We start from the raw sequence: 23,166 nt of genomic DNA on the forward strand, positions 1-23,166 counted from the left end.
ATCTATGGCTGTGTACAATGATCTCTTGCTTTTACTCACTTCACTTAGCATCAGTTCATGTAAATCTCTCCAGGCCTCTGAAATCATCTCGTTGATTATTTCTTATAGAACAATAATATTCCATTACATTCATATGTCATAATTTATTAAGCCATTCTCCAGCTGATGGGCATCTACTTAGTTTCCAGTTCCTTACTACTACAAAAAGGACTGCTACAAACATTTTTGCATATGTGAGTCTTTTCTCCTCTTTTACGATCTCTTTGGGATACAGACCCAGTAGACTGCTGGATTTAAAAGACAGTTTCATAGCCCCTTGAGCACATTCCAAATTGCTCTCCAGAATGGTTGGATCAGTTTACAATTTCATCAACAATGTATTAGTGTCCCAATAATTAGAAATTCTAATCTTTCTACTCCTAAATCTATTTATCTTATTTGAATTTGTCTTACAAATGTCTTTCTATCTACTGACTCCCTCACTAATGCCTACAAACATACTCATGTTTCTTCCATTCTCCAAACAAAACCTCATTTGATCCTCCCCTCACAGTAGCCATCATGTTATATCTCTTCTGCCTTTTGTGGTTAATTTCGTTGAAAAAGATGACTGCAATAAGTGCCTCCACTTTCTCATCTCTCACTCTCTTCTTAATTCACTAAAATCTGAGTTCCAATCTCATCATTTAACTAGTCAGGGATTTCCTGTCAAATCCAATGGCCTTTTCTCAATCCTTATTCTTGATCTCTGCAGCCTCTGACACTGCTATACTCAGTTCTCTCCAGATTATTGGGACACTGCTTTCTCTGGTTTCTCCTTTTACCCTTTGGATCACCCCTTCACAGTCTCCTTTAATAGAACCTCACCCAGGTCACATCTGAAAATCAACCATAAGTGTTCTCCAAGGTTCCATCTCCTGGCTTCTCTCACTTCTTTGAAGTTTCAGCTAAGATCCTATCTTCAAGAGGAAGCCTTTCTCATTCCCTATCAATTCCAGTATCTTCCCTCTATTAATTATTTCCTATTTATCCAATATAATTTTCTTTGTACATATTTATTTATTGTTTCTGTGATTAAATTGGGAGCCCCTCTCCCCCCTCTTTTTTTTTTAATACCTTTAGATCTTAATACAGTGCCTGACTTGTAAAGAATACTTAAGAAATACCTACTGACAGTCTCTCTTACCAGATATTTTATTTTGTTGAAAAAGCTTTGAGAAAGGCACAGTTTTTGTTGAAACATCTGCCCGTGCTGGAGTAAAACTGACTTCTTTTGTGTCCTTTAATAAATCAGCTATGCTTATCTCTAAAGAGATTTAAAAAAGGATTTCATTCAGTACTTTACAAGATCTATGACTTCGTTGGTAAATAGACAGAATAACTCCAATTCCTCCTGGGCTTAGTAGACAGCTTCAAGTTACTGTTGCCTAACAATAATTTCACTCACAATTTATCAAGGCTATACCTGGAGATGTTCTATACTTTGTCTTTTTGAATGTATTTAATTTCTTTGATTTGTATAACATTTTTTTTTGTATATTTCTTATCACCATCCCCTAAATTATATACCTGTAGGTGTGCTACACAACTAATCTTATCACTTTATCATCAAAACATGAATCACAACATTTGCTGAAGACCAGGAGTGGTCATATAATCCTAGTGTTTGAAGGGACCACAAGTTAGACATCATTTAGAAGCCATGCTTCTCCATAGATTAGAATGTACTTGTCTGAAGTAAAATAAGCCTTTAGAAGTACTGCTGTTTTTAAACCATTACAATGGAAGGAAAAGAGAGAGATATGGGAGGTAATAAGTTTCACTCTACTCTGTCTTTGTTAGAATTCAATTCAAGAATCTGTATTTTAAAAAGGTATATGAAGCCATACCATATAAAGTACATTGAAGGAATCAAGGCTATTAGTGACATGAAGAAAGGGTTTGTTGGGAACATCATAGCTGTCATCAAATATTGAAGGACTATGTTATGAAACACGATTTAGGTATCTTACATGGCTCAGAGAACTAAAATCAGTGAATACAATTTATAGGTTGGTATATTTTAGCTCAGAATAGTTCTGATTTAAGCCTAAAACAGAACTATTAAAAAGTGGAATTGACGACAAAATTAATTCCGTTCACAGAAAGCACTCAGGGGATTTACACATCTAGGAGAGAGTTAACTAACTGAACTCTACATTATCATGTTTAAGATTTTGTGAAACCAACAAACCTAGGTCTAGAATCTAATTATTTTTTTCACAGGTTGCATTTTTCAATATATTGTAAGCTCCTTAATGAAAAGAAATTCACATTATCTTCTATTTCTCCCTCCCCCCCACATAAATATTGCTGTTTGGTTAATTAGAAGGAAATAAATCATTCAAGAAAAAAGCCAATGCTTTTTGTTCATTTTTTTTCATTATTAGTTTAAAAAAGCACTATACTTTTCATTCAAGTTCTAGATCTTTTTTGCCACCCTTAAATGTAAATGAATTTCAAAACTGTACCATTATAATTCCCTACTTACCAACTACTCTGTCTAAGTCTAATTGTTTAATTAGACTTGTAATTGAGGGAATCACATCTGAAATTCCTGAAGGTTCTTCTTGTTCTTTTTTATCAGCTATGATGAAAGGGGAAAAAGGAAATTGGTATTGTCAGAGATGAAAACAAAATTATTAACTGATTATCTACAAACCTTTTAACTTCTACATAAAAGCATGTATATATGTAAACAAATCACGACACTAACTGTTTCATTACTTGTATTTTTTATAAAAACCAACAAATGATGTTAAATCAGTAAGCTCCTAATGTATGGCCCCAGTTTTGTCTTTATTTTGTGAAATTTAGGGTTCATAAAGGAGTCACTCTCTAGGGAACAATCAGTCAAAATCAGAAGTAAAACACAAGGACCACAAAAGAATAGGAAAAGGAAGGAAAAGTATCCAGTTTCTATTGGCCAAGTTGTGCAGAATAAGATAATAACTAAGGTTGAGGAGCAAAAACTATGATAATATAACTGATTGTTTAAGGGAAGTCTTGAGAACTGTTTTTTCAAGTGACAGAAGAAAAAAAATCCTTATGAAATTTGAGGCAACTTCAAGCAATGGTTGAAACATACAAAGAAAAAAAAAACATATATTTCAATTGTGAATTCAATGATTCTATGCATTTGGCAATCAGGAAATTGGTTTGGAAATTAAGGTTTAAGCTGACTCATTTTATGCCTGGCCCACATAGAATGATGAGATTAAGGCCTTGAATTAATGGTATAGAGAGGTCAGAGGAATTTGACAAATCAGGATAAGAGGCTGTAAATCTGTTATCTTTACTCAAAAGACCAAGGGATGGCTTAACTCTGACTTCAGTTAGAAAGAAAACTTGGCAAACATGCTTTCTAAATTTTCTATTTTTATTCATTTTAATCCTTTAAATATGTTTAACTTGTTAAATATGGATTTAATAAATTGTATAATGTGATAGAAATTTGAATTTGAAAAAAATCAAAATTGAATATCCTTCAACATTTGTAGTTTAGATTAAAATGATAAAAGATAAGAGTTTCATTGATGGCTATGAGTGTACCACTTCAAAGCTGTACCTATTGAATTTGATGTATCCACAATGAACTATTATATTGTAAGATACCAACCTAAAAAAACTATTCCATATGAATGACCTGAACACCCACACCCAGAAAACAATAAAATTCTTAGGTAGGGGGAAAAAAAACACTAACACATCTGCTGTGAAAAAACTGTGGAAAAGAATTAAATGTTTTCTCCTTAATTTGACCACTGATTTATTTTTTTCTCTTAAAAATTCATAACTGAGTATCCAACCATATAGTCCTTCTAATATTTCTAACTTGTGAAAAGATGATATTCTGTGCTAATAGATCACGTAACACACACTAAAATATCTATATTAACTATTTTCTTTATATGTTTGATAGATTATCAAATCCATGGGGATAAGCTGTATAAAGGCTTTTACTCATAATTTGTAGACTCAGAGGAATATGAGAAAGAGAGCTCTTATCAAATTACCTCTTATTTTTCTAAGGATATTACAAAGCAAAGGAAAATACAATGGTTAACAAAAACAATACTGATTCTCATTTTTGCACCAAAGAATAAACTTCTAATTAATGCATTTTAAAATATTTAAGTTTTTATTAAAATCATACTTACTACTACTTGTGCTAGGTTGACTATCTTGATCTTTCCACTCTGGCAAAAGGCTTTGGCCTTCAAACTCACCCATTTTCTTGGCTACAATAAATATAGATTCTGAGTTCGATTAAGAGAGAGGGAAAATCCCTGTCTAAAGACATCTACTATAAAAACTGTGGAAAAGAATCAGAAGTTTTCTCCCTAAATAAGTCCATTGATTTATTTTTTTTTCCTCTTAAAAGACTTTAACTGAGTATTCAAACAAAGCCTCTCTAATATTTCTAAGTTGTGAATACATGATATTCTGTGTTATTATATTAAAATCATACTTACTACTAGTTGTGCTAGGTTGACTATCTTGATCTTTCCACTCTGGCAAAAGACTTTGGCCTTCAAACTCACCCATTTTCTTGGCTACAATAAATATAGATTCTGAGTTCGATTAAGAGAGAGGGAAAATCTCTGTCTAAAGACATCTACTATAAAAACTGTGGGAAAGAATCAGAAGTTTTCTCCCTAAATAAGTCCATTGATTTATTTTTTTTTTCCTCTTAAAAGACTTTAACTGAGTATCCAAACAAAGCCTCTCTAATATTTCTAAGTTGTGAATATATGATATTCTGTGTTATTATATTAAAATCATACTTACTACTAGTTGTACTAGGTTGACTATCTTGATCTTTCCACTCTGGCAAAAGGCTTTGGCCTTCAAACTCACCCATTGTTTTGGCTGCAAGAAATATTCATTCTGAGTTCAGTAGACCAGGGTTAGAGAGGTAGGATGGGTGGGGAGAAGACAGTAGTAGGGGAAATCTGTCTGAATATATCTACTGTGATAATTGGAGAAGGATTAAATATTCCACCCCTCTTTTATCAGTTGGTTTATTTCTTAAAAATCTGTAACCAAGTACCTGGCCACATATGTCTCTCTAATATTTCTAAGTTGTGAATAGATATTCTATGAATTCTATGAATCACCTGAAATAGGTATATTCAATTATTTTCTTTCAAGTTTTCTTAGGCTTTCAAAGGCAAAGCAAATTTATAGGTGCAATATCATGAGAAAGATTTTCACCTGTCATCTCTGGACTCAGAAATAATTGTATTTGGAAAAGCATCACTGTCAAATTTCCTTCTATCTTTCTAAGGTTATTCTAAACCAAAGAAAAATATTAAGCTTTAATGAAAAATAAGAGTGGTATTAATTTATGCACCAAAGAACAAACTTCTTCTGCTTAACATCTTTTAAACTATTGAGGATTTTATTGATATACTTACTAATTGTACCATGCTGAATATCTTGCCTTTCCAAATCTGCCTTTCTTTGGCCTTGAGACTCACCAACTATTTCCTCATCTACAAGAAAAAGTCACTGTTTATTTAACATGAAAAATATCTAAGTTAACTGTGAAAACTGTGGAGAAGAATGAAATGTTTTCCTGCTCATTTATCAACTGGTTATTTTCTCTTCTTAAACTCTATAGTTGTGTTCTCAGTCACAGACCCAATTCCAAGTTGTAAATGGATTAAATTCTACACATCATGTAGATGTGTATTGTTAATTAAATTGTTATGAGAGAATAAATTGTTATGAGAGAACAAGATAACTATAAAATATTAAGATGAATTTTTTCTTTTATTTATTCTACTTTATTTCTTTTTCAGTTCCACATTTCTCTTCTCTTTCCATCATCTTTCTATTTAAAAGGTGAGAAATATAAAACCCATTATGAATAATAAAGTCTTGCAAAAAAAAAATTCATCAATAGTCATATTAAAAAAAAAGAAAATAAAAAGAAATTAGAAAAATATGCTTCAATCTATATTCTGAGTCCATCAGTTCTCTATCTGGAGTAGATAACATTATTCATCATGAGTCTTTTGAAATTGTGATGGGACATTGTGTTACTAAGTTACTAAGTATTTCACAGTTCAATGTATTTACAACATTACTGTTACTATGCAAATTTTTCTTCTGGTTCTGTTTGTTTTATTTTGCATCAGTTCTTTTCAGGTTTTTCTGAAACCATCCCCTTCATCATTTCTTATAGCACAATAGTATTCCATCATATTCATGTACTATAACTTAGTCATTCTCCAATTTATAAGCATGCTCTCTGTTTCCAGTTCTTTGCAACCACAAAATGAGCTGCTACAAATATTTTATAATACATCCTGTCAAAATTTTGGAAAAATATAGAAACATCCTTTTCTTTATTTTAAATTATAGATCTATGACAATGAGATACAACTGAGCCTAGCAAGTAGCTTAACAATAAAGGAATGATTTTCATGGGTAGCTTGAAGTATGAGATTATAGTCAATAGCTGAGAAACACACATTTTTTCCCACTCTTCTGGGGACATTTTCTGTCAAAGTAAACCTTAAAGATTAAAATTCACATTTATTAATCAAAGAAATAAAGATATTTGTTGTAGTAGTGACTATATCATCTTGAACAAACTAACTTGGCTTTTATATAGCTCTTTAAAGTTCATCTAAAGGCAATCTTTGACCTTTCCCTTTTCCTGAACTACATATGAGATGCTTTGGTTCAACCAACAAAAGTAAACTATGTTAACATGACTATTCTTGAAAAAGCTGAGACAAGTATTTCCTCATTTTATTTGTCTATCTTTTTTCCCTTCTGAAAACATAACTGAGCACTCAGAAAGGTCTGTCCTCACTTTTTAAAATTTATGAATACATATGATGAGAGATAGCATGGAGCACTGGACAGAGCTCTTAAAGTCAAGAGGTGCATGGAGGATTGGATGGAGTAATGATCTTGGAATCAGAAAAACCTTAGTTCTATTCCTACCTCCACCTTGGCTGAAGAGGTGGGAGGGAACAAGCATTTTTTAAGCACTTCCAATGTGACAGGCACTGTGCTAAGAACTTTTCAAATAGAATCTCAACTTGATTTTCACAGTAGGACCCTGTGAGGTACATGCTATTATCATCCCAATTTTAGAGTTGAGGAAACTGAGGCAGATAAAGATTAAATGAAATGCAAGGATCATAAAGCTAGTAGATATCTGAGGCTGGATTTATATTCAGATCTTCTAATAGACTCCTAGCCTAGGACTCTATTCACTGGGCCATCTGTATGCTTTGGGCCATGTAGCTGCTTCTATATAACTGCTCAGTATCCTAGGCAATTCTCTGAGATTCCAAATTATACCACAGTTTGGCTCTGTCCTGTTAGAAGGAACTTTCTCAGCAGGGGCTCTCTATATTTATGAAATCACAGCTTTGGACCAAAAAAAAAATTTATATATATATATATATATATATATGTATGTATGTATAATTATTCCATATAATTGAGCATGTAAGATTTAATGATTATTTTAATAAGGAACATTTTTGTGCATGGTTCAGTCTGATGACTTTCTGACCATATCTGAAGGACATATAGGATTCCCAATTTAAAAAAAAATTTTTTTTAGCTATCAAAGATTCAAGGTACACCTTCAAAATAAAATAATGACAAGGTTTTGACACATTAATGAGCTAAAAAAAAATTCTCTCTTAATATACTTTGAAAAGGTTGACTATTATATACTTACTAATTAGATTAACTTGGCTTGGAAACAGGTCAGGCAAAGAAATTTTCTTTTCAGCATCATCCTCTGCATGCCCTACAAAATTAGGACTTTTAGTCAATTTGATAATGAAAAAACTCTTTAAATAAGCCTATTGTGAAAAGTGTGGAAATGGATGAGTCATTTCTTTTTTTTCCCCATTTATTCAATTTGTTCATTTTTTCTTTTGAAAATACAAAATTCAGTATTCTGGAAGGTTCATCTAATCATTTTAGTATTTACACACATTGCAAGCATATTGACAGTGAGGACTCAGCATAGAATGTTTGAAAACAAAGTAAAAAGAAGGATTTTCATGTGTCTGATGAAATCATATAGCAAATGTTAGATGATTTTCAATTCTAGTAATAGGAAATCTTGACATCTGTTGGAATTCTGTCTCTGCCTAAAGCAGAGCAACAATAAACTATGCCTTCCTCACTGATAACTTCATTCTTCAAAATAAGAAGGGAAGTGATGAGTCAAGAACTAGTTAATAAAATAGCAGAGATGAGGATACCTGGACGGAAAGTCTTCATTATACTCTTTATTCTCATAATAGAAAAGAGAAAAGGATACTCAATATACCATAAATTTTTAGAGAACAGATTCTCAATGGTTCAAAGAAAGGCTTTCTAGAACTCCATGGAAAATCTGTAAGAGAGACAGAACTAAGTTGGCGGAGTAGAGGCAGCAACCCAGCTGAAATCTCCCAACATTTCCCTCCAAACAACTTTAATATAATTGCTTAAACCAAATCCTGGGACACCAGAAGCAACAAAAGGTCAGATTGAGACATTTTTCCATCCTAAAACAACTTTAGGAGGTTGGCAGGAGAGGTGGCTGTACAGGTGCAGCTTCAGGAGCTCTCAGCCCAGAGGGGATCAGACAACTGATAAGAAAAAAATTTTACATGGACCCTTTACTGATACTTGCTGCAGGATGTGGTGCTATTTGGCAACTCTGTTCTCATACAGAAGTTCTAAGTCAAAATTCTGGATCTAAGTTCCAGAGAGAAGAAGCGTGCTTATGATTGATCACAAAGGAGCAGGGGCCCTGGTAGCAGTTCCAAAACCATAAGAAGCACTAGCATTTGTGATTTTAGGAAAGAAGGGGATCTGATCACAGTTCCAAGGCAGAGGAGAACCCTGTATACTGTAATAGCAAGATTATGTGATGACTAACTATGATAGACTTAGCTCTTCTTCACAATACAGTGACCTAAGACAATTCCAATAGACTTGGGATAGAAAATGCAATCTGTATCCAGAGAGAGAACTATGAAGACTGAATGTGGGAAGGAAACATACTATTTTCACCTTTTTTTCTGGTATGCTTTTTTTCCTTGTGATTTTTTCCTTTTGTCCTATTTTCTTTCATAACATGACTAATATGGAAACTTGTCTAACCTATATCAGATTGTTTACTTTCCTAGGGAGAGAGGAGGTTAAGAAAAGGAGGGGATGAAAAGAATAACTCAAAATCTTACAAATATGTTAGTTTCCAAATTTTCATCTTTACATGTAATTGAAATTTTTAAAAAATGAGACCAAGAAATAATAAAATTTTGTTCTTTATGAACAAAAATACAGAAAATAATGTAAGACACATTTCATAAAAGAAACAGCAGATCTATAGAACAGATCAAGAACAAAAAAACCTAAGAATTGGACTACCTGAAATCTATGACCAAAAAAAGAATCTTGATACAATCAATAATACAAGAAATAATTCAATAAAATAATCTTAAAGTATTAGAACCAGAGAGAAAAGTAGAAATTAAAAAACCCCTCAATCACCACCTGAAAGAGATCCTATGAAGAAAACCTACAAGAACATAACGGCCAAATTCCAGAACCCCCAGATCAAAGAGAAAATATTATGTGCAACAAGAAAAAAAAAATCCAATACAGCAGAGCCACAATTAGAATCACACAAGACCTAACAGTGGTTACATTAAGAAACTGTTCAGTCTTGGAACACTATATACTGAAGAGCAAAAGAACTGGGGTTGTAGATAAAAATCTCATACCCAGCTAAGTTAACTATAATCCTAAATGAAAACAAAAAAAGACATTCAAAGAAATGCTCAGCTTTCAGGATTTTGTTGCAAAAAGACTTGAACTTAATAGAAAATTTGACATATAAAATCCAAGAGAAATATAAAGTAAATATCAAATTACAAGGACTAGCCAGATATGTTTTATATGTGGAAATATAAATCATATATCTGAGATTATCATTAGTAATTGAGCAGTTTAAAAGACTGAGGTAGAGCTGAGTATAATGTGATTCTAGAAAGCAAAACCTTGTAGGAAAAAGTAAAAACAGTAATGATCATATACAAATGAGGTTCAAGAACTGACACTGAAGAATCAGATGAGGGAGGAAGACTGCTCCTTCTGGAGCCCTACTTTAATCAGGAATGGATTAAAGAGAGATATACAAATATACACACCCAGAAATGTCTAATAATGGGAGGGGAGTTAGGTTAAGTAATAGGTGGGCAAAGTAACAGGTAGAATCTTAATTCTATATAGGTATACGGATCAGGAGAGATAGGGAATAGATAACACAAATGTAACAGGAATATAATTTATTAAACTAAAAAAGTTAAACTAAAAAATATTTAATCAAAAGAGAAAAAATAGGGAAACTACATTATATGTCCATCATATTAATCATAATTTTAGACTATTTAAAGTTACCAGACAGTATAAAGCTAGGATATTATTATGGTATAGGAAATGATGAGTGGTAGAGTTAGAAAAATATGGGAAAACCTGGACTTTTGAAGGATGGTATTATCCACTTTTTGAGAAAGAGAGTAGTATAATATAAGTATAATACAGTCATATATTTATATATGAATGTATATGTTATTATAGATATCTATGTGCATGTATGCATATAGGTATGCATGTATGTATGTATGTGTGTATACACTTAATTGTAACTTTCTTGGGGGATAAGAAAGAGGGAAAATAACAAAATAAAAAGTACACAGCAGAGAACAAAAGAAAACCTACAAGGAAGCAAAGAAAAGATGAATAGTTCTAAACACAATGTGGAGTATTTATTATATAGGCTTTCTTGAAATGGAAATTTATTCTTTTATATTTTGAATTCTCACTTATGTTTTGCTGTGCACATGGTAAAGTTTTTTTTTCTTTTCCTATTTTCTATTCAAGTTTAAAATAAATAAATTTTAAAAGAAAAGAAAATTAAAAGCTTGGTAAAAGCACACACAAAAAAAAAAATACTTAAGAAATAACACTTTAAAAACCAGACCTGGCCAAGTGGAAGAAAAGATATAATAATTCACTGAAGAAAAAGATTCCTTAAAACACAGAACTGGCCAAATGGAATAAAGAGGTACAAAAATCTAACTGAAGAAATAATTCCTTAAAAATTAGAATCGGGCAAATGGAACCTACTAACTCCAAGAAATATCAAGAAACAGTCAAAAAAAAGTCAAAAGAATTTTTTAAATAGGAGAAAATATGAAGTATTTCATTAGGAAAAAATACCTGGAATACGGATGGAGGAGAAATTATTCAAGAATTATGTAGATTGACAATGTCTAAATTTATGATCAAATAAAAAGCCTAGATATAATATTTCACAAAAGTATCATAGAAAACTTTCCCAATATTTTAGATCCAGATAGTAAAATAGAAATGCAAAGAATCCACTGATCGTATCTTAAAAAGAGATGCCAAAATGAAAACTTTCAGGAATATTATAGCCAAATTCCAGAGTTCCCAAGTCAAGGAGAAAAATATCATAAACAGTCAGAAAGAAACCTTTCAAATATCTTAATGCAGAGTCAGGACCACATAAGATTTAACAGCTTCTGTTTTAAAGGAGCATAAGGCTTAGAATATGTTGTTCCAGAAAGCAAAGAGCTAGGATTACAACCAAGGCTAACCTACCCAGCAAAAGAGAATATAATTCTTCAGAGGGGAAAAAATGGATATTTGATGAAATACAGGACTTTCAAGCATTCCTGATGAAAGACCAGAGTGGAATAGAAAATGTTACATCCAAACACAAGATTCAAGAGAAACATAAAAAAATAAACATGAAGCAATCTATTAAGGTTGAACTGTTTGCATTCCTGTATGGGAAAGAGATACATGTAATTCCTAAGAATTTTATCCTTATTAGGGCAATTAAAGGAGAATACATGGAAGGCATAGGTATGAGTTGATTATCTCTGTGTGCTCTAAAATAAATAAATAATTAAAGAGTGTAAAAGAAGAATGCACTGAGAGAATGGGGAAGGGGAAAAAAAAGAATGAGGAAAATTATCAGATATAAAGGATGTATTCAAGGAAGCATTTTATAGTGGAGGGGGAAATGGAAGGAGTGGTGAGCATTACTTAAATCTTGTTCTCATCAGAATTCATTCAAAGATAGAAAACTATATATTCACATTAGTAGGGTAAAGAAATCTCTGTTACAGAAAAGAGAGTAGAAGGAGAAAGGGATAAGAGAAAGTGGAGGAAAGTGATAAAAAAAAAAAAAGAGAGAGAGAACTGAATAAGGCAGACAATAGTCATATGTAAAACAGACTTTTGAAGAGGAACAGGGTAAAAAGAGAGGGAAAGGAAATAAGTGAAGAAACAGGTTGAAGATAAACATCACAGTTAAGTCATCATAACTGTGAATGTGAATGGGATGAAATCATCAATAAAATGGAAGAGTAGATTAGAATCTAACAATACGTTGTTTATAAGAAATACACTTGGAACAGACACATAGAGAATTAAAATAAATTATCTGCACAAAATCTATTATGCTTCAGCTGAAGTAAAAAAATAAAACAAAACAAGGCAGGGATAGCAATCATGATTTTATACAAAGAAAAAGTAAAACTACCCCACATTAAAAAAGATAATCAGGGAAATTACATTTTGCTAAACAGTGCCATGGACAATGAAGTAATAATTTAAAAATAGTAAGCTTCTCTGATAACGACCTCATTTCTCAAATACATATGGAACTAAATCAAATTTATTAAAATAAGAGCCATTCCCCAAATGATAAATGGCCCAAGTATATGAGCAAGCAGTTTTCATAAGAAAAATCAAAGCTATTTGTAGTCATGTAAAAAAAATTCTCTAAATTACTTATTTAGAAAAATGCAAATTAAAATAACTGCAAAGTATTGCCTCATACTTATCAGAACTGACATATACTGGGGGGAATGTGGAAAAATAGAGACATAAAAATGGAGAATGATTTCAAGGTATGCCCAAAGGGTTATAAAAAGCCCAAAGGGCTTTGACCTATCAATACCACTACAAGATCTATATCCCTTAAGAAAAAGTAAAAAAAAAAAAAAAAACTTTATATGTACAAAAATATTTATAACAGTGTTTTTTGTGATGGCAAAAAATTATAAATGGAGGGAATATCCAATAAATTGTGGTATATGACTAATGGAATATTATTGTACTATAATAAATGGTGAAGGAAATAGTCATAGAAAAATGTGCAAAGACATGAACAACAAAGTGAAGTGAGAAAAATCAGATCATTATACACAATAACAACAATATTGTAAGGATAATCAACTGTAAAAGACTTATCTACTTTGATCCAATGACCCAAAACAATTTTAAAGAATTTTATAATAAAATATACTATCCATCTCCAGAGAGAGAAATGGTAAATTCTGAGTGCAATCTGAAGCAGAATTTTCTTATTTTCTTTATTTTTCTTGCTTTTTTTGTGACAGGAGTAATATAAAAACATGTTTTACATGATTTCACATGTATAATTTATATCATATTGGTTGCCTTCTCAGTGGGTGGGAAAGAAGCTAGAGAAAGAAATTTAAACAATTTTTTTAATTTAAAAAATAAATAATACTTTTTTTAAAATCTACAGAAATATTTCAACCAATAGGAATTGAAAGTTGTCAAGAATGAAATTCTGGCCAAAAAAAAAAAAAAGAAAGAAAGAAAGAAACATTTTTGATTAAATAAATAAAATTTTAAAAAATTAAAAAAAAATAAATTGAACAACTCAGATTTTTAAAAGATGTATAGAAAAAGAAAATATCAGGTGATGGAAAATGAATTTTTAAGAAGTGTGACAGTCTCATAATCAGAGTCAGGAATGCTAAAGCTCAAAAGAAGCTATGATTATCAATGAAAACTAAGAACAGCAGTTCCTATTCCCAACCTCATCCCCTCCGCCCCTCTCCAAGTTACTGTGAAGAAAGTGGGGGGTGGAAACAGAAAGAATAGTACTGTGGCTTAAGGTGCATGGAACAATGATAATGTACAACAATGGAAAAGAGGCAGAGCTACTCAACTTGTGTGGCTATTGATATCTCCATTGAGGAAAATAAGGATTGGACTGGAAAGAGTTACTATGTAAATGCTTATTCCTTCCCTTTTCCCTTCTCTTCTAATCAGCACCCATTTGTATTATTGTGTTCAGTTCTTAGTGCCACATTTTAGAAAGAACACTGTAAAGCTAGGGAATATCCAGAAGTGGTGGCCAAGATAGAGAACAAGAAGGTGACAGTTCTCAAGGTCATGCTATATATAATAATCAGTTAAAAGAATTGGAGTGATTAAGCCTGAAGAAGGGAAGATTTATGGGAGGATAAGATAACTTTCTTTAAATATCTGAAGCCCTGATAAATGGAAGAGACACAACTTGTTCTGCTTAGTCCCAGAAGACTACCAGGAACAACATAAGAAGCTTGATGAGAGGCAAATTAAAACCTTATATAAGGAAAAGTTTCCTAACAACTAGAACGCTCCAAAAGTCAAATGAGGTATTTAAGTAAAGGTGTAATGACTATATATAAATGTCATAGATGGAATTCAATCTAGTTGACCAGATCACCTCTGATATCTTTTCTAGTTCTGAAATTTTGTGAATTTGTAATTTAATCTCATTTGCTCAATTTTTAGTCTGATAGTCTTAAAGTATTCAAAATCAGATGCAAAACAAAGGTTAATAATGACAGAGTTGACTCATGAAACAAAGATGTCAATAAAAAAGTTCTTGATTAATATAATGTTAGGAAGGAATATTCCTTATTCCTGAGTAAGTTCACTCTGTCCTTTAGTTGACTTCTCAAGGAAAGTTCACCTTGTCCTTTAATTGACTTCTCAAGGAAAGTTCACTTTGACTTCTCAAGGAATGTATCATGTATGCTTTGGCTGCTTATCTATGTTTCAGAAACTAGCGCTTCCTGAAACTCAAGGACAGTACTTGGGAGAAATGGCTAATCTCCCATGTATGTCATTCATTAATTACAACCTTGCAGCGCCTCATGGTTATCTCCTTGATAAGTTAACACATCTGTATTCCCATGGTCATTAGCCAAGAAGATGGACCGAAGCCCAAAGCCCCTGACCCATCTATATTCCAAATCCCTGGCCCAAAGCCTTCTTTGTCTGAAACCCCATAAAAGCCCATGCTCTGAAATGGCTCATTGAAGTCTCATCCTTGGAGAAGATGCTCTGCCTTGGAACCATTCCTAGTTTGGGACTCATAGGCTGAACACAGAACTCCCCAGCCACAGTGAATGCTCCACAGTCGGTGCTCCCCCGAATTAGTGGTTTTTTCTCTCTCTTTTTCTTCTATTCTGATTATTATATTAATAACTGTAGTGTGTTTAGTTATTATCCTTATATGCTGATTTTGTTATTGCAAAAGGTCTATTCTTTGCTGCTTTTAAATATTATTAAAGTTCCTTTATATTTGACTTCTAAAACACATGCATCATTTGTGATAGCTAATTCGAACTTTTAAATCTCACAACATATTAATACATAGTTTAAAAACTTTTAACATTATTGTACTTACAACTGATAATTTCTGTTTGGTCATCTTCACTTCCTTGAGTTTCCCTTGATTTGATTCTTGTCAATTCTAGGTGGATAGGAAAAAAAAACTTTAATCATTAACTTTTAACAATTTTCTGATTATAAAATTAATAAGAATAATTGATATTTATATAACATTTAAAAACTTAAAAAGAATTTTACAGATATTTCATTCAACTCTCATAACAACACTCTGAAGTGCTACAAAATTTATAATATTAATTTTATACCTAGGGAAACTGAGGCTCAGAGAGACTAAGCGACTTACCCAAAATCAGATAGCTAACTAATTAAAGTGAAGAAGAATCTTAATTCAGGTCTTCCTGATTCATAGCCACTTCTCTGTCCACTATATTATGTTGTCTCATCCTTAGAGAACAAACTTTTCAGCTTAAAATTACCACCATATTGATTACATTAGATTCAATTAGCATATTCATGAAAAAAAATATTTAAACGTATGTATTGTAGAAACTCTAGGGAAAAAAAAGATGCTTCTCTCTTCTAAAATTTTTTGCTCTTAAGATACATATAATTTACTCAGAAGTACTTCCATTAACTTGTGAATAGTGACATATTATATCAGCAACAAATAAGGCTCATCTGTAAAATATGGGAATTGGGACTAAGTGAAGCAAGATGTCTGAATAAGAACTCTGTATCCCTTTCATCAAACTTAAGAAAGCAAGAAATGAGCAAAAGTAAAAATATATATAAACTAAAAGAAGAGAAAGGAAAATCCTAATTAGAAATTTTTCCCTAAAAAAAACCTAAGAAACGAATCAGCAAATGAAAAAAGTCATATAAATATAATAAAAAAATACTTGAAGATAAAAGATTCCCAGCAAAAATGTCCAGAAGAAGATGATAATTCTTAACTAATTATTGTTAGAAAACCAGAAGAAAAAGAATAGCTTCATGACTGTTCAGACTTGGAAAGCCTTATTAAAGACTTGGAGCACAAGAAACAAAATTGGAATTCTTAATGAAAAATTTAAAAGAACACAAGCTAGAAAATTTTAACAAAGCAATAAATAATCTAAAAAAGAAAACGAAGGAAATGGGTCTCAAAATGCAATAATGCAACAAAAATTATTAGCACAAGACCAATGATGTAAAACAGAAATGTAACACTGCTTCTAAAGTCATAGGATCAAAAACAGCTAGGTAGTACAGTGGTTAAAATGCAAATCCTAATGTCAGAAGGACTGATGTTCAAATCCAGCCTCACTGTGTGAAACTATGGCAAGTCACTTAAGTCTGATTGTCTCAAAAAAAAAAAAAAAAAAAAAAAAAAAAGATAGGATCATAGGGTTAGAGCTAAAAGGGACCTTTGAGTCCAACCTTCTCATTTTACAGATAAGAAAAGGGAAAGCCAGGGACAATAAGTAGTTTGCATGAAGTCAAATAGATAGCATCAGAGACAAGACAGAGTTCCTGACCTTAAAGTAAGTACATTTTCTACTGTAAGTCAGGACTCAGAAAGAAAACTTAAGAATCATTGGCTTCTCTAAAGAAGATGCTAAGAAAAAAAAAAAAAAAAAGAACACCACCACAATAAAATAAATAATTATGCTCAAGGAAATCAAGAAAGGGAGGCGGAACCAAGATGGCAGAATAAAGGCAGGAACTCATCCAGCCTCTCCCCGAAACTGCTGCAAATTTCTTTAAATAATGACTTTAAATAACAAATTTTAGAGCATCAGAACATCCAGGAAAATGGATTAGAACATTTTCCAGCCAAAAGAAACTTAGAATTTTAGCAGAAAAAGTAGGAGTCCAGTGTGCAGCCCCAGACCCGGACTTGATCTCTGAATACAGCAGCAGTACTGGTGGCTTCCAGACCTCTCAGCCTAGAGACACCAAACAGGAACTGGAAGGTCAGCAGGAAAAGTCTGTGAAACCAGAGTGGGACCCAGAGCACAACCTCAGTGCAGGCCCAGGCCCAGGCCCAGGCCCAGCCCCAGCCCTAGCTCCAGTTCCTGCCCAGACCCAAGTACTGGAGCTCTCAGTCCAGGAACACCAGGGATGGCTCAGAAGGTCAGTGGAGAGGGTCTGTGGCAACAGGGTGAGAGTTTGGTGTGCAGTCCCAGTGGAGCCTCAGCCCTGGAGGTGGGACACACCTTACAACTCCAGGGCAGAATATTCTTCATCTCTCTATTTTTAATTTATTTTTTCTTGAGGATAGGAGATTTATGTTTTCTTTCTTTTAAAAAAGGCAGGAATGAGTGACTGTAGTCAGGTCATGGAAGGATTTCTGAAAACAGCTTCACAAAACTCCTGAAGTCTAGGACAATGCACCCTCCACCCTGGAAACAAAACTCTGCTTTAACCAAGAGTTAGGCAAGGAAAATGAGCAGAAAACAAAAAAAGTTTCTGATCAGTGAAAGTTATTATAGTAACAAAAAGGATCACAACATACACTCAGAAGATAGCAAAGTCAAAGCTCCTATACCCAAAGCCTCCAAGAAAAATAAGAATTAGGCTCAGCCCATGCAAGAGCTCAAAAGGGATTTTGAAAATCAAAAAAGAGAGGGGCAGCTAGGTGGTGCAGTGGATAGAGCACCAGCCCTGGAGTCAGGAGGACCTGGGTTCAAATTTGACCTCAGACACATTTCCTAGCTATGTGACCCTGGGCAAGTCACTTAATACCCAACAGTCTGAATACAGATTGACTCATTCTCTAATGTTCTTCATCTCTCTATTTTTAATTTATTTTTTCTTGAGGATAGGAGATCTATTTTTTTTCTTTTAAAAAAATGTATTTATTTATTTGCAAAGAATATGCATGGGTAATTTTCCCAACATTGACCTTTGCAAAACCTTTTGTTCCAAATTTTCCTCTCCTTTCCCCTATCCCTTCCCCTAGCTGGCAGGTAGTCCAATACATGTTAAATATGTTGAAATATATATTAAATCCAATATACGTAGACATATTTATACAGTTATCTTGCTGCACAAGAAAAATCAGATCAAGAAGGAAAAAAGAGAAAAACTGAGAAAGAAAACAAAATGCAAGCAAATAACAACGGAGAGCATGAGAATACTATTTTGTGTTCCACAATCTGTTCTCTCTCTGGGTGCAGATGGCTCTCTTCATTACTGAATAAGTAGAACTGGTTTGAATCCTCTCATTGTTGGAGAGAACCATGTCCATCAGAATTGGTCATAGTATAGTCTTGTTGTTGCTGTGTATAATGTAAATCTACGTTTTCTTTCACAACTTTTATGGAAATGTTTTACATAACTTCACATATGGTTTCTTAATTGTGCGTGGGTATAAGGGAGAGAACCTGGAACTCAAAAATGTTAAAAACAAATGCAAAAAAATTGTTTCAAATGTAATTGGGGAAAAATATTAAAGAAAAATAAAGAAAAAAAGGAAATCAAAGAAGAAAGTTCTCTAGAAGTATCAGACTCAAAGGGTAAAAAATCAATAGAATCCATATGATGATAATAGAAAGGTATCTAGTTTTAACTCACTAAGAAATATGGTACTCAAACTCCAAAGTAATCATGTTAAAGAAAAAAATATCGCAAGTGACAAAGAAACAATGGCTCATGTAAAAAGGAACTCCAGGTAGAACTGAGCAAAACAGATAGATAACAATCTAGGGAAGAAAGCATAAGCAATCAAGTAATTATGAAATGCAAGTAAAGAATAAATGTATATCCGTGGTGTATATAGATAAAATTGCAAAAATAATGGATTTGTTAGGTTGAGATTATCTATATGAAAAAAAGATGTGAAGGGTCTGTTTTATTCATCACAAAATATAAAATTTTAGAGAGTTGAACCATTTCCTAAAATTGTTTGCAAAAATGCATCAATAGTCAAATTTCTACAATTTTGGCTTTATTCTTATTGGATTCTATAAGGCTGCTTAATTTTGTTTGCTAGAGCAGCCAAATCAATTGATCTTAAAAAAAAAAAAAATTAGTAGGCAATCTCTTTCTTCATATAAATATATACATATATATACACACACATACATGTGTGTAGTTATAAAATATACATGTATATTGTATTATTCTAATATATCCAGAATTTAAAAATTGACAAGATTTAAATTTAATTGTCTAGAATTTAAATTGATAAAAGGGTTAGAGGTATATTGAGGATCCAACCAACAAAAAGACATTCAAAATTATTCTATGAAGTATAGACTTAATCATTTTTCTTCTTAAAATACTAGATTTATATTAAAAATGCAACACTGTATTAATATATTTATCTTAAAATAAAAGTGTAGGCTATATAAAAAGCAAAATAAATCACACATTGTATCCACTCATATAAAATCAATCTTTCAAATACAATTTTAAAACCTATTAACTATTTTCCATACTTCACCTTCAAATTACATAAACTTCTTCTCACATATAATATGCCTACAAATACATTCTAAATAGTAACCATATGTACATTCACCAGGGTTAGATATATAATAATGCTTGTACAAGTACAGAAAAGACTACAAGAGAATGATATCACCCTAGAAATTGTGGCTTATAAATCTTCACAACTTTTTCTCTAGTGCAAGTTAATTTTTTTTACACAAGCTAATCTTCATATCTGATATAGAGATAATCTGATTACAGGCTTTATCTAGTTTCATCTGTTCATTATATTAAATATTTAAATTATTTCAATTCAATTTCATTTCAATTCAGTTTTCTACTATGTTCAAAGTTCTTATTAGGTTGGGATTAGAATCTATTTTATTTTCCTTTAACATTCTACTTATTCAGTTTTCTCATTAGGGGATCTTAGTTTTATGGTGTGTGTATGGGTGGGTTGAATGCATACTTTAAGAGTTAATAGGTTATTCATTGCTAAGATACCTTCCCATGGGATTTACATTTGTGGCAGTATTCATTTTTCAAAAGAAGAGAGAAATGTGATTACCTTGAGGGTCCTTTCTGAGGGGAAGAATCCATACTTCAATATGAGGCTTTAGTAACAACAATAACAAAAAAATTTCAAATTAGGTATATTAAATAAGTATATAAAATACACAAATTTTAAAAATACATATTTTATAATATAATATGCATATATGCTTTAAGATAACTGTATAACATGAATTATATATAAAACATTATTATTTCATATAATGCTTCAATTTTCAAAGCATATTTATTACCTTATTTTAGGTTTACAATATTCTCATAAGATAAGCAGGATAGACATGATAATCTATGTTTTACATTTAGGAAACTGAGACTTAGAAGTTGAATAATTTGTCCAAGATGATCTCAGTGGCAGTATACTGAGGTATATATACATATGTATGTATGTTTATATATATGTATGTATGTATATTATATATATATATATATATATGGACCAGTTAAATCCCATGAAAGACACACTAACTTTTTGTTAAGCAAAATGAAAGATAGAATTAGCAAATTTCACTGGCTTAAAAGACAGCATTGAAGATAGCTTGTCCTAACTCTATCTTACTGTTTTCCATTGAACAAGCTACAAGCTCTCTGGATCCAGTTTCCTCCATTTAAAAAACTGAGTATGGTTGAACAAACAAAGTGCCCTTTTATCAATTATTTAGATGAAACCATAAAAGTTATGCTTATCATGTATTCAGATGATTATGAGGCTTGGGGAAGAGGGTGGCTAATGCACTAGATTTCAGTTGGAAAGGGGGAGATCCAAAAAAAAAAAAGATTATTAATTAATAATATAAATAATAAAATAACATAAATAATTAAATAATTAGTTGGTTGTTGGTGATTAATTATTATTAATAATAATATATTAACTAAATTAAATATAACATTCACAGGCATACCTTGTTTTTGCTTTATTGCACTTCACAGATATTTTATTTTTTATAAACAGAAGATTTGCAGCAACTTTGTATCGAACAAATCTATTAGTGCCATTTTCCCAAAAGCACGTGTTCATATCATGTCTCTATATCACATTTTGGTAATTCTCACATGTTTCAAACTTTTTCATTATTATTATATCTGTTAGATCAATAATCTTTGATGTTACTATTATAATTGTTTTGAGACTCCACTAACTGTGCCTATATAAAACAGAGAAATAAATCAATAAACATTGTGCGTATTCTGAATGTTTCACCAATCATTCCACCCTTCTCTTTCCCTTTCCTCAAAAAAGTTCCCGAGACATAACAATATTGAAATCAGGTCAATTAATAACCCTACAAGGGCCCCTAAGTGTTCAAGTGAAAGAAAGAGTCAATACAATTTCCTTATTTTAACATATTACCACAATCACCCTAACTTTCAGCAGTCAGCAACCATCAACATAGAGATAAGATTAGCTAAAAGATGATGACTTACTGAAGGCTCCAGTGATGTTAACATCCACAAAGATGGGGAGCCATAGATAGAAAAGTTCTTCTACAAGCTGAGGATTTCAATGTTATATAATTTAATAAGGGGCAGCTGGGTGACAGTGAATAGAAAGCTGGGCCTGAAGTTAGGAAGTCCTGAGTTTAAATCTGGCCTCCAATATTTACTAGCCATGGGACCTTTGGCAAATCACTAATCTCAGTGTGCCTCAGTTTCCTTAACTGTACAATGGGGATTAGAACAGTGCCCACCTTGCAGGATTGTTGTGAGGATCAATAAGGCCTGGCACTTATCAGGCACTATATAAATGCTTATTCCTCTCCCTTCTCCCTCACTCAATATGAGTTAGCACGATGACATGGCTAATGCTATCTAAGGCTTTATCAAGGAGGACCTAGCGTCCAGAACCTATGGCCTACCAGGATCAGTTGAAGGTACTGGGGATGTTTAGCCTGGAGAAGACAAAGAGGTACAATATCAAAGAAACCAAAGAAGCTTCAAAGGCCGGTTGCCCCTTGATATAAGGAAGTCATTTCAACAGAGAGCTGTCCAAAAGGGGAAGGGGCTGCCTTGGGAGGTGGTGGGTTCTCCTCCATTGGGATCTCAAGTTACAGACTATGCAATCTCTTTCACTTGTGACAATCCCTGATTCTAAAAAACTGATGGTCACTTCAGGAGGCTATACTTCTCCCAATGGGCTTCCTCCCTTCTCTGCCTTTATCACCAGTAAGCTTTTTTTCCCACAACTCTTTTCACAACCTCCTCACCTCCAGCTGCACACAGTGGTATGGTGGGAGGTGACATCACTGGCTCACAACCTAAGAAACCAAATATTCCATATACCTTAGGGAGAACAACCTCCACTATACCTATAGATTACTTACGATAACAGAATCACTATATTCTTTTGTCACTTAGGCAATCACTATTTGACTAGCTGTTCCTCTAAGGATGAAATGGCTAGGGAGTGGTTAGAAACATTCTGTAATAGGAAACTACTACAAATGAAACATCTTTCCTTCTAGTTCCCAAAAGAAAGTCAGTCAGTCCATCCATCCCTTTTTCTGCCTTTCAATTTGAACTTCTTGACTATCAAGTGTTTCTGGTTCAAGGCCTCATGGACATGAGATTTCTGGAAATATGGCTATGATCATGTGTAAGGATTCATTTCCTTTGACTGAAAGCACTTGG

General features: G+C 32.5%; 1 protein-coding gene across 9 annotated transcripts in view; it reads right to left on the minus strand.

The window, feature by feature from the left end:
* Nucleotides 1-23,166, minus strand: part of LOC100914224 — a 42,130-nt gene that overhangs the window by 9,624 nt on the left and 9,340 nt on the right. For 8 of the 9 annotated variants that reach the window (XR_004229765.1, XM_031939730.1, XM_031939731.1 and 5 more), the window contains 9 exons: nt 20,537-20,582; nt 15,608-15,673; nt 7,754-7,825; nt 5,460-5,537; nt 4,831-4,911; nt 4,515-4,595; nt 4,200-4,280; nt 2,531-2,626; nt 1,187-1,306 (listed from right to left, as the gene is read on the minus strand). Coding sequence is in view for 8 of the 9 variants with exons in the window: in XM_031939730.1 (XP_031795590.1) it covers nt 1,187-1,306; nt 2,531-2,626; nt 4,200-4,280; nt 4,515-4,595; nt 4,831-4,911; nt 5,460-5,537; nt 7,754-7,825; nt 15,608-15,673; nt 20,537-20,582 (721 nt within the window). In the remaining variant the exon portion in view is untranslated. The remainder of the gene's footprint in view (nt 1-1,186; nt 1,307-2,530; nt 2,627-4,199; nt 4,281-4,514; nt 4,596-4,830; nt 4,912-5,459; nt 5,538-7,753; nt 7,826-15,607; nt 15,674-20,536; nt 20,583-23,166) is intronic. The other variant, XM_031939734.1, reaches the window with a different exon arrangement.

Source organism: Sarcophilus harrisii, chromosome 5, assembly GCF_902635505.1.
Source record: "Sarcophilus harrisii chromosome 5, mSarHar1.11, whole genome shotgun sequence".
NCBI classification, from domain to species: Eukaryota; Metazoa; Chordata; class Mammalia; order Dasyuromorphia; family Dasyuridae; genus Sarcophilus; species Sarcophilus harrisii.